At 49.8% G+C, this 17,129-nt stretch overlaps 3 protein-coding genes and 1 non-coding gene across 4 annotated transcripts; 3 read left to right on the plus strand and 1 right to left on the minus strand.

Moving 5' to 3' along the window:
- The first annotated feature begins 258 nt into the window (after positions 1 to 258).
- Positions 259 to 1,911, plus strand: BCR38DRAFT_438801 (NADP-dependent oxidoreductase domain-containing protein). The gene is made up of 2 exons (XM_040860593.1): positions 259 to 613; positions 906 to 1,911. Exons 1-2 carry the CDS (start codon positions 588 to 590, stop codon positions 1,723 to 1,725), a joined length of 846 nt encoding a protein of 281 aa, XP_040714319.1. The 5' UTR covers positions 259 to 587; the 3' UTR covers positions 1,726 to 1,911.
- A 605-nt stretch (positions 1,912 to 2,516) lies between these two features.
- Positions 2,517 to 2,619, plus strand: BCR38DRAFT_t218. Its single transcript has one exon. It is a non-coding gene; the product is annotated as a tRNA-Thr (tRNA).
- Positions 2,620 to 7,915: 5,296 nt separating this feature from the next.
- BCR38DRAFT_458977 (COP9 signalosome complex subunit 4) lies at positions 7,916 to 9,267 on the plus strand (the record flags this gene model as incomplete). The annotated part of the gene is made up of 2 exons (XM_040862233.1): positions 7,916 to 9,139; positions 9,196 to 9,267. The coding sequence occupies 2 exons, from the start codon at positions 7,916 to 7,918 to the stop codon at positions 9,265 to 9,267; spliced, it is 1,296 nt and encodes a 431-aa protein (XP_040714320.1).
- A 48-nt stretch (positions 9,268 to 9,315) lies between these two features.
- On the minus strand, positions 9,316 to 10,593 carry BCR38DRAFT_240890 (SGNH hydrolase-type esterase domain-containing protein). Its single transcript, XM_040854386.1, has 3 exons — positions 10,008 to 10,593; positions 9,761 to 9,949; positions 9,316 to 9,711 (listed from the first exon to the last, which is right to left on the minus strand). The coding sequence occupies exons 1-3, from the start codon at positions 10,256 to 10,258 to the stop codon at positions 9,405 to 9,407; spliced, it is 747 nt and encodes a 248-aa protein (XP_040714321.1). The 5' UTR covers positions 10,259 to 10,593; the 3' UTR covers positions 9,316 to 9,404.
- Positions 10,594 to 17,129: the final 6,536 nt, after the last annotated feature.

The raw sequence follows: 17,129 nt of genomic DNA on the forward strand, positions 1-17,129 counted from the left end.
AGCAAGAAGCGCACCATTAAGATGCCCGTCATATGCATAGGGCCATGCTCAATCTTGGCGGCAGACCGTAACCAGATGGGGCGGGCATGGTTTGTAAAGTGATCTCTAGCAGCTTCGCAATTGAATTTGCGCTGACTCGCATGGTAGGATTGGCGTTATGTAGTGCAGAGACACAGCCGCATCACTGCCTGTGCAAAGTAGAAAATATACAAGCAAGCACTGACCTGTAGGACGAAAAACGTTTGCTGCCCAGGTGGTACCATTGAAAGTGAACAGCGGAAGTGAGTTTCCTGGCCAGATTATCAATCAACATCAACCTGTACGGGGCTTCTTCCGCCTCGACACTTAAACTCATATGGCACAGCTTAAACGTAATGCCCACCAAACCCGTCGCTTGCTCTCACGGTCCAAGGTTCCTTGACTGTAACATGATTCAACTATTAGATTAGTAATTGCCGCTTAGTCGAGGCAATGATGACAACCTGTACAACAATTACATTCACAGTTACGGCAAGCCGGGAAACCATTGAAATGTTGGATTTCGCGGGTGTAGAACGAGAGGGACTTGTAAAGGGGTGTGAATCATCATGGGGGTCAACAATCTTCTGCATAGGTGAATACGACTTTTCTCTCAACTGCCGTATCCCCATCTACATATAGATTCTACCCCAAAGCGCAGGAACAACAAAAGCAGAGCCAGAATCAGCCGAATTTTCAACGTTAAGAGGTCATTTCAGACGTTTAACACTGCACAGAAAAGCAAAAGACCGCGACTAGTCTCGATCCACGAAATAGAGAAACTACATCATCATCCTAACCGCAATTCACCTCACCAAATTACTTGACGCGGCACCTCCTTATTAAGCCAACATGTCGAACCTAAGACTTTCCATTGACACTCTTAGCTTCCAAGGCCCAGAGGCCCTTAAGCCGGCCCTAAACGTGATCAACGCACAAGGCATCAAGGAGATTGACACGGCGCAAATGTACGGCACCAACGAAACCGACCTGGGCGAAGCCGGCGCTGCGGCTATGGGCTTCGCCGTCTCAACCAAGAATTACGGTGGCTGGAAGAAGGGGGTCGCACTAACGCGCGACGACATGCTCAAGACGACCAAGGAAAGCCTACAGAAGCTCAGAGTGGACCAAGTCGACATCTTCCACATCCACGGCCCAGACCGCAGTTTGCAGTACGACGAGTGCGTGTCCACTGTCCACGAGCTGTTTGAGAAAGGTGTTTTCAAGCGGTTTGGCGTGTCCAACTTCTCGCCCGACGAGGTGAGGGAGCTGCACGACTACTGCACCAGTAAGGGATACGTCCTACCCACCGTCTACCAAGGTAACTATAACGCTGTGTCGCGCAACATCGATACGACGCTATTTCCCTTGCTGCGGGAACGGGGCATTGCGTTCTATGCCTACTCACCGATCGCCGGCGACTTCTTGATCAAGTCACGCAAGGCGCTTGAAGAGGGTACGGAAGCTGGGCGATTTGCTGCTGGTACGAGTGACAGCTTGAAAGAGATGTACCGCGGCTTATACGTGAAGCCGTCCATGTTAGCTGCTCTGGACAAGTGGGAGGCGCTTGCCAAGGATGAGGGGGTGTCGAAGGCTGAGCTAGCCTACCGGTGGGTGTACTGTCACTCCTCGTTGAAGCCAGAACAAGGAGATGACATCCTGGGTGCTAGTAAGATTGAACAGATCGTGTCGTCCGTGGGGGGTTGAAAAGGGGTCTGCTGAAGCCTGAGACTGTCCAGGGCATCGATGAGATCTGGAGCTCGATAAAGCATGACGCTATCGTGGACACCTTCGATGAAACCATGGCTTGAAGGATTTTAGGAGTGTGTTATATATTGCAAAGTCGTTAGATTTTGGTATCAAGATACGTTATCCTGCGAGGCTGAATATAGGTGTCGCATTAGTATGACCAATGCCGATATCAAGAGTCTTGCTGAGAGAACTTTACGAATGGGTTTCCTTTGAGTTAATATTTCTAATGCACATCAAGTATCTCACCAAATAATTGTCTTTGCGTTACGTATTTTGTAGTTCATAGGGCGTTCAGCTTGGGAGGTAATAATTGCGTCCCAGGTAATATAAGTAGCACTGCACTCCCTTTAATATCCCTTCAAGGCTAGTGTGAAACTAAGTATATAAATATTTCAATACAGGCTATTAAATTTCTAGCAAGGACACGTGGGCTATGTTACGGTCATATTTCATGATAATTGTATGGTTTTCTTTAAGACTTATTGTCACAGCGCTGGCGATTACGGAGCCATATAGTGCTGTATATAGCAGTTAGTGGGACCAAATGTCAGTAACACTGACATTTTTAGGTCTTTTGGTCTATTGGCCTAGGGGCTTGGTCCTCCTCTTGTGACACTTATAGAGTACTTAAGTTATATCTTTAGTCCTTATTAGACTAATATCGCTAATTATATAAGTAAAATACTCTAAAATAGTAATAATAGTTTCTACTACTCTAGCCGCTTATTTCCTTATTTATTATTATTGTCGGCTGGTGTAGTTGGTCACTTCGCTGGTAGATAAGTCCCGATTTGAGCCTCGCCCACTTGGGTCGGTGACGAGTCGCGGGTTCGAATCCCGCAGCTGACACACAAGGGGGTTTAGTCAACCCTTACGGCGCGCTGCCCACCTTGTTGACTTCGCCTACCTAGCGATAATAGGGAGATTGGTGCAGTTTAGGATTACGAGCATCCTAGCCAGTCGACCGTCAAGCACTACGTCGGCGGAATATAACTCGACAGCCGGTCCAGAATTCGAATCGTTAATCCGACCCCTTATCGGACCTCGCCTTTCCGATAACGCTCGTCGGCGAACCCGTCCCCTCACGATAGAAGGCGCGCAGCACGCCCTCTCGCCGCGATTCTTGCGAGCGTCTGACCACGTTACGGTCTATCCACTTGAGCGTATGGTTGAGATGTATACGCTCGACGAGAACCCCAATTAGCAGATACTACGACTTGTCGCGACAAAAAAATAGTCGAGCATCTTCTGCACATCAGCAGCATCCCACCCCTGAGGACGAATTTAAGTGCCACATTACCACACTTATCGGTAGTTCAGGCAGGGGTTGTAGCACAGACTTAGGGAGGGACAGGAGGTTTAGTAGTCATTTGGCTACAAGTTTACCTGTATAACCGCCCGACGCGGCTTAAGGGCCCGCTATATCATCTATAGCCCCTTAAGGGAGTACTTGTAGAGGTACCGAGGGTTAACACCTACGGCGTATTTAATATTATTTTATTATTATTATTAAATACGCTATAGGCTCGAAGCCCCCGGTACCTCTATAAGTACTCCCGTATATTAAACTGTACCCTAATAGGTAGACTAAATATATACGCTACTACGTATATTTGTAACGGTTGTCACGTGATTGACCTACACTGGTCTGAACAGATTGATAAGTGGTTGTAGATACTAAAGTCAGGGACTTTGGTATTGGTCTCTTTTGGTGAAGACATCTGGTAAGGTGGCGTAGTGGCAAGGATTGCAACCCCTAGCACGGCGTGACAATATTCGCTCTATTAGCGACTAGAGGTCTACTATAATATTATATTAGTCCTCACCCTACTAATAAAATCTTCTTTAAGAAGATCGATATTATCCATGTCACGGGACTAAGCCCGTGCACCGCATGTATATTGGTACTGCACGAGCTGGCTGATGTTCCATTCTTCGTGCTACAACAATAAACTACTGGTACCCCCATACACGACCCTGACAATCCGGGCCTAAGCGCTACCCGACCGGTCTTAAGTAGCTATTTTATAATAGTCCTACTAACTATTAGTTCCCCTATCGCTATCGATAAGTCTCTACGGGTATATAGCGGCTATAGTACGATAATAGCCTATAAGTGCTCTCTCGATCCTTCTAATAGGCCGTAAAATGTGACAGGCTTGGCCTGTGCGCAGGAATCTGGCTCTGGGGAGCACAGATCAAACGCCCCACTACCTAAGAGTATACAAATCAGCGCTACCCTACCTCACCGCCATTCCTTCCCTTCCTCCTTCCTCCTTCTGTAAGGAAAGAGCCGTTGTGGCGGGCCGGTCTCAGCTGACAAGCTGAGTCGGGAGGGATTCGCCCCGATCCGGTAGAACCCCGGAACCGCCCAGCTTAAGAGGAGAACTCGAGACGCTCACACCTAGTTTGGATTCTTCAAGAATCAGTCTTGCAATATACGCACCCATACACTGGCCTACTTCTAGCTACCCTTTGCACTACCTGACTATTATATTGTGAGACGTGTGGTATCCTCGTTATACCTTCCCTCTGCATAGTATGATAGATACATCAGGGTAGTACAACAGGCTCGTTACATTGTACTGCATCCGTTACATAAAAGAGGATTACGTGCTCTACTATTTCGGGGGCCTCTCTATAGTGATATAGCGGCGAGTATACGCTGAAAACTCCTATTTTAAATAAGAAGGCTAATAGTCCTATTTTCCGGTCCTAATTTAGTATAGGGTAGACGCTTTTAGTCGGTTTAGGCCTAAATACTTGCCCTATTTCGGTATTCGTATCGAAAGGCCCTCCGGCTCCTTAGCGATAGTATGGCGCTAGTAGTCGTATTATACTACTCCGGAGAGCTATCTTGTTACGAACCGTTGGCCCTTGTCAGGGTACGGCTAGGCCGAAGGCAATAGTACAGAGTGATGGGGAGTAACGGGCGTCCCTCCTACGTAGTACCGGGTGGTCACTGGCGGTCTCAGGTAGGGGTGCCCACGGTGATGCATTGATCTCTACTCCTTCCCTATCCTACTTCGAGATGGTCCTTATATAGATAGCTAGGCCGCCGCTTGGACCCGGCATAACAGCAGGGTCGGCGATGCCGAGGATCTTGACTCTCGTCATCCCAAAGCTTCACATAGATTGTAATCATGACTCGGGAGTCTTTTGTACGAAACACCCCTCCGGCGCCCCACCGGTGTCTTGCGTTCAGTGTCCTGACACCCACCGGTGCCTATGGCATTCTGTTCTCTGACAGCCCTGAACCAACATTACAGGCCTGTTGGCAGGCCAGGTGGATACAGACACTAGGAACACGGGACCCCGCATCGGAGGAAGGAAAGGACCGATATGTCACGTGACCTACAGGGGTGGATATGTTGGATATGTTGGACAACCAACATATCCAAGTGGGGATATCGCACTGAACAGGAATGTTAGATGAAGACAGTCCCCTGTAACATAGATTCGACTAGCATAGACCATGCCGGCACTGCGCCCGGCACGTCTCACGTGATGAGACGTTAAATTTCAATCAATCAATCAATCAATCAAGTGGGGATCAGTGAAGGAGAGACGGGTATATAAGGGACAGGACTCCCAGGCATTTCATAGATAGACAGTCTCTACTTCAGTGATCAATCTAAGCATCAATCTAACCCATTGGTGAGGCAAACTGCCTTGACGACTCTATTCCCAGTTACCCTACTTGAATACTTCAGTTACCCAGAGCCCTATACTCCATACGTCAGACCCCGATATTATTGCTCGAGGACTCCACAGCAGGACTTACTTACTAGCACAAACCCTTACAGACTCTTTAGTGGTTTACGCAGCTAGACTATTAGAGGTTTCGTTACACCAGGGCCTGGAACGATGGCTCCCATCATCCAAAGGGCAGTGCCATTGCCGCCCTGATCTCCAGTAACGACCGCGATCTTGCCATGGAGGCACCAGAGGAGATGACTCTAGTGTGAGGAGGAGAACCTTGGAGAACATTATGATGTTGGTTGAGGCTGAGTGTAGGTGATTTCGGAACTCGGAAGATTATATGGTAGGTGAGCGGCCAAGAAGATAATTAAAAATAAGAAACAGATCAACCGCAGTAGAAGAATGCTAGTGATTATTGGTTGTGATAATGTCGATGTCGATCCTGGGAAACGAAACAATTTCTCTCGGGGACGTCGAGCTTTTTGTACCCAGGAATCACGGGGTCTACTTGCGATGCTTGACGATACTGAGTCTAGTGAATGACCATGAAATCACAATCCTGACACTCATAGGGCTATCAAAGCCGAAGCAGGATACGGTATCACTGCAAATTGCTTTGGCATGGACGGTTTCTTGGTCCAACAGCGCTATAACCAGCACCTCCTCAAGGTCAACTCCCGCAAGGTCAATTAAGGGACTTTAGAAGCGGTGCCTGAGAAGTCCACCGTATGAGATAACAGGCAGCACCTCGGGGTCTCATCCCTTGACAGCTTTGTTTCGTGGCCAACCTCTCGTCCCATGCGTAAAGACTGTGTTGTTGATATGCGGCAGGCATTTGCGGATGAAGCCACACTCGTGTTGACCATTATGAATGACATGGAACCCAGCGATGAGGCAACCTTTGTTTCTGACTTTGGTTCAATGAGCCTTGAGATATCTCCACTGGAACGTAAATTCTAGGGCTAGGGACTCTGCCAGAACTATTGCATCAAAGATTATGAAGATGTGTGTGATCTTCTTTATGGAACTCGACACCAAAGCCCATGACTAGCCTCACCTGGATCCTGTGCATGCAGGTAGGTGATAGCTTATAGATGCTGTTAGCTAGAATTCAAGTGATGTTGTCGAAAACATACCCAAATCACCCTTTGGCAGGGATTGAATTTTTACTTCCCTGCGCCCTCCTTCTCCGGTCAATGTTCGAGTCCGTCACGGCAATATGTGCTGCAGTAATATTGGCATATATCGAAAATTGGATTTGCATTTAACATGATCCTGAAGTCAGTGAGTTGGGCTAACTGCGCCAACCCCCCGAATTTGAGGAAGTGCTTAACTTTTCGTAGATATGAAGGTACACTGAGAGAACTTGCCGCAACATCGCAAGAATGCATCATTGGGTGCCATTTGAGGTTCCAAAGCTAGTAGCATCGCATGTTTCCAGATGCGGCAGCTAGACAGTTTCGTCTTGGTGGACCAGTCCAAATAGTTGAGCCAGGCTCTGCACATCCGAGGCTCGTAGGCCAGCGGAATCCTTTAGGTTTAGTACAGCAGAGTACTTCACGCAAGCAGGATAAACCCTGTGGGCAAAGGATATCAGCTGACGACAAGGGCGCTGTCATGCGAACTCTTGACGAATCAGAATAATGCAAACATGAGCAAGCACGTCTGCATACGGCAATGGCTCCTCATGTCATGAATCAAGTTGTTTGAAGCGCGAGTCCCACTAAGAAGAGCCTCATTCGGGGCCACCCGAGGGACTGACGATCTGCCGTTACTATCCACCACAATCCACTTGATTAAAAATGAGAAATCGAAACAGCCCATGCGGCCCGATTGCAGGAATTTTGCCTCCTTGATGTGATGCGAGTGGAGATTCAATCGATCCGAACTGTCCTGTGAAATCGTTTGTTGGAAACTCGAGATGGTAAAAGCTCACCGGGAGGTAGGAGGTCGTGTTTCTACTGTGTCAATGCGTTGATAAATGCTCCGAGAAGCCGTCATATCCGACCGGTCATGAACTTTGGTAGTCGGCAAAAGAAAATGTGTATTTGGATGATTATACTGGCCTCGGTCGGAACAGGCAAAATGTGCACTTTAGCAACTGTGAGCCGAGCTCTTCGGGTTGTGGACGCCATGGGAGTCTATTCTTTACAGTTGTAATTAGAGTCACAGTTTCCAACATTGTCCCTAATGGTCATTGCAATAGGCAGCCACAGCACCCCACCAAACTAATTTGAACCCCGCATTGATTCAAGCTACCCTAACCTGCCTACTTCAGGTAATAATACTTGAAGCTAGGAACTTTAGAAGCTTGAACTGAAAGCTTCCAATTTTGTGAACTTCGGTCCCAACTTTGACGCCGAACTGAGTCCCGTCCCCTCCACGCATGAAACATAGACAGGATATTCCAGCGCCCACTGATACGAAAGTCTGACGTGCGAGCATGTCGGGCCCTAAGGTCACGGAAGCACTTGCACAAGTCCAGTCTGCATCTGATCAAGCCACTGGGTTTGAAGACCTCCTCGCCAACTTGAAATCACTGTCAGCACCACAAACCGTCGCCGCGGACCTTAAGGCCATTTTGGATGCCGTCTTCAACAGCGCCTTGGGCATAGTGGCGATCCGACAAATTATCACCACCTTCATCGCTGTTCTCAAAGACTTTGGCAACGCCGATCTCTGGATCGATGTTGGCCAGTACACACTGGCCGTCCTCGCCGCGCAGCAGTCCACCTTTCTCGACCAAGGCACGACGATCCAAGAGCTCATTGCCGACGCACACGAGAACAATGAGGACAATTTGGAGGCAGCCAAGGTGCTGGCCGAGATTCCCCTGGACTCATCGCAGCGCAAGGTGACAAACGAAGAGAAGGTCAAGATCTGGGTGCGCATTGTGCGAAACTACCTCGAAGTGGACGATACGACGACTGCCGAAACCTACCTCAACAAGCTCAAGAATGTCATCTACACCGTCAGTGATCCAGCATTGAACCTCCACTTCAAGCTGTCACAAGCTCGTATCCAAGATGCGAAGAGGGCCTTCTTAGCATCAAGTCAAGCTTATCACGACATCAGCTTCTCGCCTGCTATCTCCGAGGAGGAACGACTGCACACACTGAGCATGGCCATCAAGTGCGCCATACTGGCACCGGCCGGCCCGCTGCGAAGTCGCGCGTTGGGCAGATTGTTCAAGGATGAGCGAGCAGCGGGCCTGGAGGAATTCAGCATGCTGGAAAAGATGTTCTTTGACCGCCTGCTTGCCCCGGCCGAAGTCGAGAAGTTTGCGCAGGGACTGTCGCCGCACCAGCTCGCCACCACCTCGGACGGTTCAACGGTCCTAGCAAAGGCAGTTGTGGAGCACAACCTACTTGGCGCATCGCGATTATACAGCAACATCGGCTTCGAGGCACTCGGCGCGTTACTTGGTCTGGATGCCGAGAAGGCAGAGGATACCACAGCCAAGATGATTGAACAGGGGCGATTGGTGGGCAGAATCGACCAGATTGAACAAATCGTCTGGTTTGAGGGCGGCGAAGCGTCTGGCGAGAAGGGAAGTGGCCGTGCTGAGGTCCTTGTGGGCAAGGAGATGCGAAGATGGGATGTTAACGTCCAAGGATTGGCCGAGGAGGTCGAGAATATCTCAAACGCCCTGCAAAGAGAATACCCGGTATGTTTTCTTACTAATCCCGACTCGCAGTCTCCCTCTGTGCTAATTATTTCCAGGCGTTTGTGGCGACCAACTTGGGTGGTATGAGCAAACTGACGGCTGGGCATTACGAACTGGATAGGCGTTGATGGCTTAGGCAGCATAGAGACAACACAAGGGCGCCATTGCATTGCACGAGATTTGGTACCCGGCATTAGAAATATGACTACATGACAATGAGGTTGGCATCCCTCCAAAACGTAAATCGATATAATGGTGTTTGTGATTAATCGAGATCGCTCTTCCTCACAACAATGTACCCTTGACTTAACAACTTCGGGTCCCCCCTCTCCTCTTCAAATATAAGATCCTCAATCATCCTCCGCTGTCTCGCATCCGTGACGATACTACTGATCTCTGTACTTTGCGCCTCCTCGAGATTTATGATTTTAACCAAACATTTGGCAATTTTGCTCCCCATCAGATCGTAACCACTCTCTGTTAGATGCAAACCATCCATGCCCCAATATTTGTCCTGGTCGGCTTCTTCCATCGAGTGATACGGCAGTGCGTCGAATAGATCAAACGCATAGCTTCACAGCATCAGCCCCCTTGCTTTGAAAGCTTTGATCCATGACTTACAAGTTGTTCCTCTTGTACGCCTTGATGGCCTTGTTGACGCTGTTCCTGCGGTCATTCACAGTGGCGGAGCTGGCTCTGCACTCGGGGATGGTTAAGGCCAAGACCTTGCCGCCCCTAGATAGCGGAATGTCCCAGGCCTTCTTCAGCGCCTGGGCGACTTCTTCCGCCGGGTATCCCCAGCCGATGTCACTGCACTTTATTAGTCTTCCAAGAAAGAGCCAAAGTCACATGACCAGCAAATGCTCACTTGGTACCGCCTAATACAATTGTCCAGTCGAATGGCTTCTCTGCTCGTTTCCAATCGCGCCCCAGGCGATCCATAAATGTCCCCCTCGTCACTAGATCTCCGGGGACGCCGTTGATGGTGCACTGGACATCGAGAGTAGGGAAGGCTTTCTCGAGCCTCGTCTTCAGCATCAGCGCATACGGGTGATCGACCGGATGTCCGCTCGTCAGGGAGTTGCCGAAGCAAAGGATGCGGAAGGGCTTCGTTGCCATTTCTGAGTGAATGGTCGAGGCTCTATTGGGACATGAAGAAGTCACCCAGGTTCTGACAGAGTACTCAATGGTCTAAAGTGGAAGAAGGTTACGGTTCTTCAACCCAACTCCACTGGGAGGTTGCGTCAGTCAGCCTCCGGCCAGGCATCCAACGCGATAGAGCGCCGCGGGGCAAGTACAAGTACATGGGGTTGGATAACGTCCGCCCCACTATATCCCTGCTAGCGCAGATATCCCAGATCTGAGAGTGCTGGTTTTTATTTTTATTTTTTGTCTCCCTTCTCTGGTTTAGTTGCACTCCTGTGGCGCAACATCAAGGATGTGCAGGTTACATTTCATGGAAGCTGTCTGACTCCTCAAAAGACTGATGACCGGAGGTGGGCTGGGCAGTCAAGAGGCCGTGTATCAAGTTTGATTGGCAGCCAGCCATTGCATATGCGTCCTATGTAAGCAGAGCGAATACCCAGATAGTACCTTTACTTACGTAAGGTGAATCGGTATCACGTCCCTCAATATCTCCATATCGAAAGAACCCCACTTCGATTTTGGCCGCACTCCCAGATGTGCCCGTTACAAGCAATTCCCTAAATCTAGCAGACACAACCCATACCATTGAAATTCTGCCCTGTCTGTGTTCATCATCCGCCGCAAAACCTTAACCGATGGCTTCCGCCTAAGCAACCGCTACGGCGTGACCTGTTGGGCAGGCGTGCTTCCGGGTAACTTAACCGCTTACTTCGGCATTACGTCCATCTCGATAGATTGCGAAGACCTATGGCCCCCAGCAGGCCCTTACTACTCCACAAGATGACCTCGAACTATTACCTGATATTCGTCGTCAGGCGGGCTGTTTTCCTTCGCCTTCCGCCGTTCGTTTTGTTCGCTTGTGCCAGACCAGGACAACCGCCATGGCGATTCCTGAAAGTCCAGCAACACCGACTCCAACGCCAATGCCAGCGCCAGTAGACAACCCACCAGCTTCTGATGGCTGCGAAGCCATATTCACCTGGGTCTCCACGGCGATACGGTCTCGATGCTAGTCATGGACCGAGTGAGCGAGCTTCTGGGGCTGGACTCGTCGGCGATACTGAAGCAGCCGGACCGTATTTGATGGGAAGGTCCACTGGATATATGGAGGCTGCCAAGCTGAAATCATATCTGTCAACCTTCCAGTTGAGATCATGTGACGTGTTTAAGTACCTGTATTTCTTCGGTAGGTATCAGCTCCTACTCAACAGGTGAGGCCGATTAAGTTCGTGAGTTATGTGAAAGGCCCCATTTCGGCGCTTTCTGAGACGAGATTTTGTTACCACAGCTTCATCACGTAGGGCTCTAAGCTCGTGGTATATTCTATCATCATCTGCTACCATAGTCTCGAGACAAAGTTTTGCCCTTACATACCTGTACTGACGACCGGCCCATAGATGCAGTTGAGATAAAATTGTCCGAGTACGACCGGCGGTGGGTACACTTTGGTTGCCAAGTTCGGACAGGCGGGCTGTGCAGTACAGAAAATTACAATCGTGTAACCAGTATGTTGAGCTACGGCTTGAGTTGCTGTCCCATGGCCAACTATTCTCGGTGTACACGTGATTTCTTCTAGCATCAAGATGTCGACGGAACAAAACAATGCATGACTTGGATAATGATCAGCGGTTAACCTTAACTATAGAAGTATGCCTCGTAGACGCAATGTTTGCTACTATGACTATTTTGCGTTGAGAATATGGACTACCGGTGACCTACGGGGCTTGTGACACTTGTTGTAGCCGTGTCAGATATATGAATGTTCATTACACCGTACTTGAGTGGAGTCACGGATGTTCTGATACAGTGGGTGGTAATAAATTTGCTACCATCCAGACACGACCTGCCGCCAGTTGGAGGGCGCATGGGCTACGTGTCAGCGGTGGGCAGTGAGGCACGGGATGGAGTTCGCCCCTGACAAGAGTGAGCTAATGCACTTTACTAGGGCCCGAGAGCCCTTGCCGCAAAGTATTCGCCTTGGGGACGCCACAGTGTCGCCGGTAGTCTCAGCAAGGTTCCTAGGAGTCTGGTTCGACCGCAAACTGACGTGGCACGCCCATGTTGAGCGTGTTAAAACAAAAATGGCAACTCAAAAGCTAGCCCTGACAAAGCTAGTCAATATGTCGTGGGGCTGCGATCTTATACGGGCGAGGCTGTTATATACGGTGGTTATCCGTAGCGCGATCGCCTTCGGGGCGACTGCGTGGCATACTATAAGTGAGGAACCGGCAGGGCCAGCTAAGAGCCTGATGGGGATACAGAACGAGTGCCTCCGGGTAGTCTGTGGCGCCCACAAAGCGACGCCGGTTCGCCACCTGGAAGCAGAAGCAGCAATCCCGCCACTAGACCTCTATCTTAGTGCCCGGGCTGCTAAGTTTGAAGAACGGCTACGGCTTAGCGGGAAGAGAAATCTGCTTCGCAGCGCGAGCGCTAAAGCGTCACATATACTCCGGCAGGATAGGCCGGCGAAGAGGAAGCAGGCGTCGCAGCTACTCCGACCGGCAGGGTACACTATGGAGAAGGAGGCCCGGGGCTCCGAGTGGATGAGTGAGGAAAAGGAGGTCCCCGCTGCCCTCCTCGGCCACTGGAGGAAGAGATGGCTCACCGGAGCAGAGCATCACGATCGCCAGCGACGCGCCATCGCTGAGGAACCGGAGGGCCCTTCGATGCAGATACCGAAAGGGGGCAAGTATTTCGGCCTGAACCGACTGGAGGCGTCTACGCTGTGCCAGATCGGGACGGAAAAAATAGGACTAGCAGCCTTCTTATTCAAGACAGGGGCTTTTGGCGTGTACTCGCCGCTATGCCGCTGTGGCGACGCCCCTGAGACGGCAGAGCACGTAATCCTCTTTTGCGGGCTGTTGGAAGGACCGAGGGAACGATTACGGGCCGCTATCGCACCACGACCACTATACTCTCGCAGAGACCTCGCAACGGCAACAGGAGAACCAGTAGTTAGTGGGACTATTGTAAGGTGGCTGCTAGGGACGGGTCGGACAGCTTCAAGGCCCAGATAGCATGGATCTTCTCAGGGGGGACTTTGTTGGTAGGTTGAGAACCAACGTAGTATGGTAGTGAACGCAACGCAGTCGCCAATAGGGCGAACCGACGACGCAGCGTATGTATTTAGTCCAGCCATTAGGGCACGGTTTGACATACGGGAATACTGGTAGAGGTACCGGGGGCTTCGAGCCTACGGCGTATTTAATAATAATAATAATAATAATAATAGTAACAATAAAGCGTTGAAGCTATTTATAATTAATGAAATAGCGCGTAGGCCGGGCCTTTCGGAGGCGATAAAAACGCGGATTTTGTCACGACCTGGGTTGCATCGCATTGGTAGAGACCTCGATTAGGTGCTATCGACGAAGATTCTACTCTAAGGAGCGAAGGAAAGAAGATCACAAACTTAGGTTTGAGGGAGCGCGACTAAGTCGTCCACGCTTGGCGGGGCTCCTGCAGGGGTTATGGTTGGTTTCCCATCTGGCACTGCCATGGCAGGTGTTCCAGCTGTAAGTCACCTGGTTGTAGTGAGTCTGCGAGGGTTGACCTTCACAAGGGCCAACGGTTCGTAACATTCAGTCCCTCGGCTAGTTGCCGAATCGAATCTATACGAAGTACCCCGAGATTAAGCTAGGTACGATCAAGTCCTGTTATATGTGAAGGTCAACCCTCGCAGACTCACTACAACCAGGTGACTTACAGCTGGAACACCTGCCGTGGCAGTGTCAGATGGGAAGCCAATCATAACCCTTGTAGGAGCCCCGCCAAGCGTGGATGACTTAGTCGCGCTCCCTCAAACCTAAGTTGTCATCTTCTTTCCTTCGCTCCTTAGAGTAGAATCTTCGTCGATAGCACCTAATCGAGGTCTCTACCAATGCGATGCAACCCAGGTCGTGACATTATATACGAGAAGCTCGACGACTAAACGCTCCGACGCCTATAAAACCGCGCGGCGCTCCACGAAAATTAACAGAAGAAGATCGCGATGAATCTACGATATTATTAACCACGAGAACCTTTATATAACGCACCGGGACCTACTAGCTATTATCTATAAAAAGGTTAAAAACCGGGCCCTCCGGATACTACTTCGGGAGATAGATAAACGGAAATAGCTATAAAAAAGACAACCTTTACTAACTAAGTAATATACTTATTAACGCCTTTAGTAGGCTCGGCGATACCGACGATAGACTGCGATTTAGTAGCGACGCGTTCGCTAGAGCGATGAGTATAGTATCGAACGCGGTATCGGTATTTAGCCTATATAGACCTTTACGCGACCGTGTGATTAAGCTCATATATAAACCGTCCTCCTCGATAAACAGAAGAATTGCAGTCCACTGAAGTTCTTTCTAATGGCAGGAGGATATGGAGGACAGTCTTGATGAATATGTAACGATTAATGCACAGCACGCTTATTCGCAGAGACAACCATGGCGCGCTTGTTGAAAGTATGCAAGTCAGGAGTAAAATACTGGCATATCTGGCTGGAACTACAACTCCGAGATCCTTCTATAGAATATCAGCATCGTTTGGTTGATGCGGTCTTGGAGTACCGACCAAAAAAATCGCCGGCGACATATAACACAAATAGAGCTAGAGCGCTAAACTTGTTCAAGAAGTACCGCAAGAGTTTTCTGATCAATCTGTCATCTGGGGCCAAGTATTCAATTACCCGTAGGCCAACATATCAAGATATACCTGCAATCACCCTTAGAGACCCATCAAGGTGAAACTTGTGATGAATAGTGTTGTGTAAGGAAAGAGCCGTTGTGGCGGGCCGGTCTCAGCTGACAAGCTGAGACGGGAGGGATTCGCCCCCCGATCCGGTAGAACCCCGGAACCGCCCAGCTTAAGAGGAGAACTCGAGACGCTCACACCTAGTTTAGATTCTTCAAGAATCAGTCTTGCAATATACGCACCCATACACTGGCCTACTTCTAGCTACCCTTTGCACTACCTGACTATTATATTGTGAGACGTGTGGTATCCTCGTTACATGTTGCATACGTCGAGAAGGGGTATAATACGATAGAACGACATAACGTGATAAAATTAGATAATAGATGGCCAGAATCACGATTACCCACGCTAGACTACACAATATCATTGATGATATATGTCGGTTGCCCAGAAAGTATATTTATATGATTATATTTATATACCCCACTGGGCAATGCAGACACTGCGTTTAATTAACAAGATGACGAAGCCGCAGAACTCTGTTTTCAGCACCTGCTTCGATATGTGTCGGATCGCGAGCCCATCAGTGAAAGAGACAACTACGTACGTGGACACACTTCATTCAGGTAGGTGTTCGCTCGATATTGCTCCAACCTGCTGTACCCCTGTGTTTGTAATGCACTTAAAAAAGCCTGCTCCCCAAGCCACCAATGACTCGGCAACCACTCGTTGCCCCACGAATTATGGCATGTCATGCTCCCAAGAAGACCTATGGAACGCGCCATCTGTGGGCTAGGCCGCGTCTGATATCACGGAGCCAGCCGGGGAGATTTGCGTTCAAAACTGTGAAATTATGTGTCAGGGACGGACGTGGCGCACTGGAGGTGGCTGCTGCGGCTCATGCGCCGAGTTGAACCTCCTATCCTTCGTGCATAGAACTTGAAGCCAGCTGCCAAGACAAATAACGTTTCTCCTATGTTTCCTTCTCTGGTGCGTACCTCGCAGAGCAAGCGGCTAGCGGCCCAGCCAATCTCCGAAAAAGCACAACTACAACCACTGGCTTCGGCCTTTTCACATGTAGAGTGCGTCCGTATCTTTAATACAGGATAGGTGTGCAAGATGCGAATACCGAAGTGATTCAACAATCAAAGTTCCATTACCTGAGACGGTTCCGACTGTCAAATACCGAGCGCCCCGGATCTGGTCCGAGCCTAAAGTATTCAGGGACAAACTGTGTGCCTGCGCCCAGAACTTGAAAACGGTTGAACTCGATTAACAAGTGTGTGGTTATGCGCCGTCACAATGCCCCAAGATTGAACCTTGGTCAGCCTTGGTCCATGTAAATTTGGAAGCTACCATGCACTAGTTCCAAAACGAACCCCAGAATCAATGGACAATTGGGCCGGAGACGAGTCCATCGATTGTTATTGGTGCGTTGAATCGTTTCAATCAAGCTTCCCAGCCCATCTCGCCCCCCTTGGTGCTTTAGGGGTTTACCTTGAGTATGGCGTCCATAAGCGTTGTATTGCCGGTTTCCTATTTCTCTTCTGGCCACGACGAGCCCAGTTAAAGTCCAAAGCCTTTGTATCCTGGCGTAAGAGAAACGGAGAGTTTCGCGAAATGCTGTAGGTCCTTTGGCTGGTGAGGTGCATGGCCAGCAGTTTGCAGAGGAGCTGGAAGTTCCATTGTCCCAAGAGCTTGGAAGACCCTTTGGCCACGTCTAATATTGACCGGACACGGGCTTAGACCCTCCCATAGCCCAGATTTATGGGGTTTTTGACAGGGTCCGGGAGGCAGACTGACGCATGTTTACGGCGGGGAAAGGTGAATTTACGGGTTAGCAGGACCCTGAATTTTGAATTGGAAGAGGTCGAGCTCGGGTTCAGCTCGCATCCTATGCGGGTTCCGCGTAGCCCACAATGCCAAGCAAGCGAGATTGGGAGAAACATCGCCTGTTTCTACGGAAGAGATTTGTTCAAGCTTGGCGGCAGCCGGCGTTCCGGTCCATGTGTGGCCATATTAGGACTTTGAGATTCGTTGGGGGCCATGTTGAGCAGACCAGAATGGTGCATTGGGTGGGACCTGGGTGTGTGCTGGGCCGGCCTTTGTGTCGATTCCCTGAAAAGCCGGCCCCCTTTCCACGTGGGTATGG

This window comes from Pseudomassariella vexata (assembly GCF_002105095.1).
Source record: "Pseudomassariella vexata strain CBS 129021 chromosome Unknown BCR38scaffold_9, whole genome shotgun sequence".
In the NCBI taxonomy this organism is placed as follows: Eukaryota; Fungi; Ascomycota; class Sordariomycetes; order Amphisphaeriales; family Pseudomassariaceae; genus Pseudomassariella; species Pseudomassariella vexata.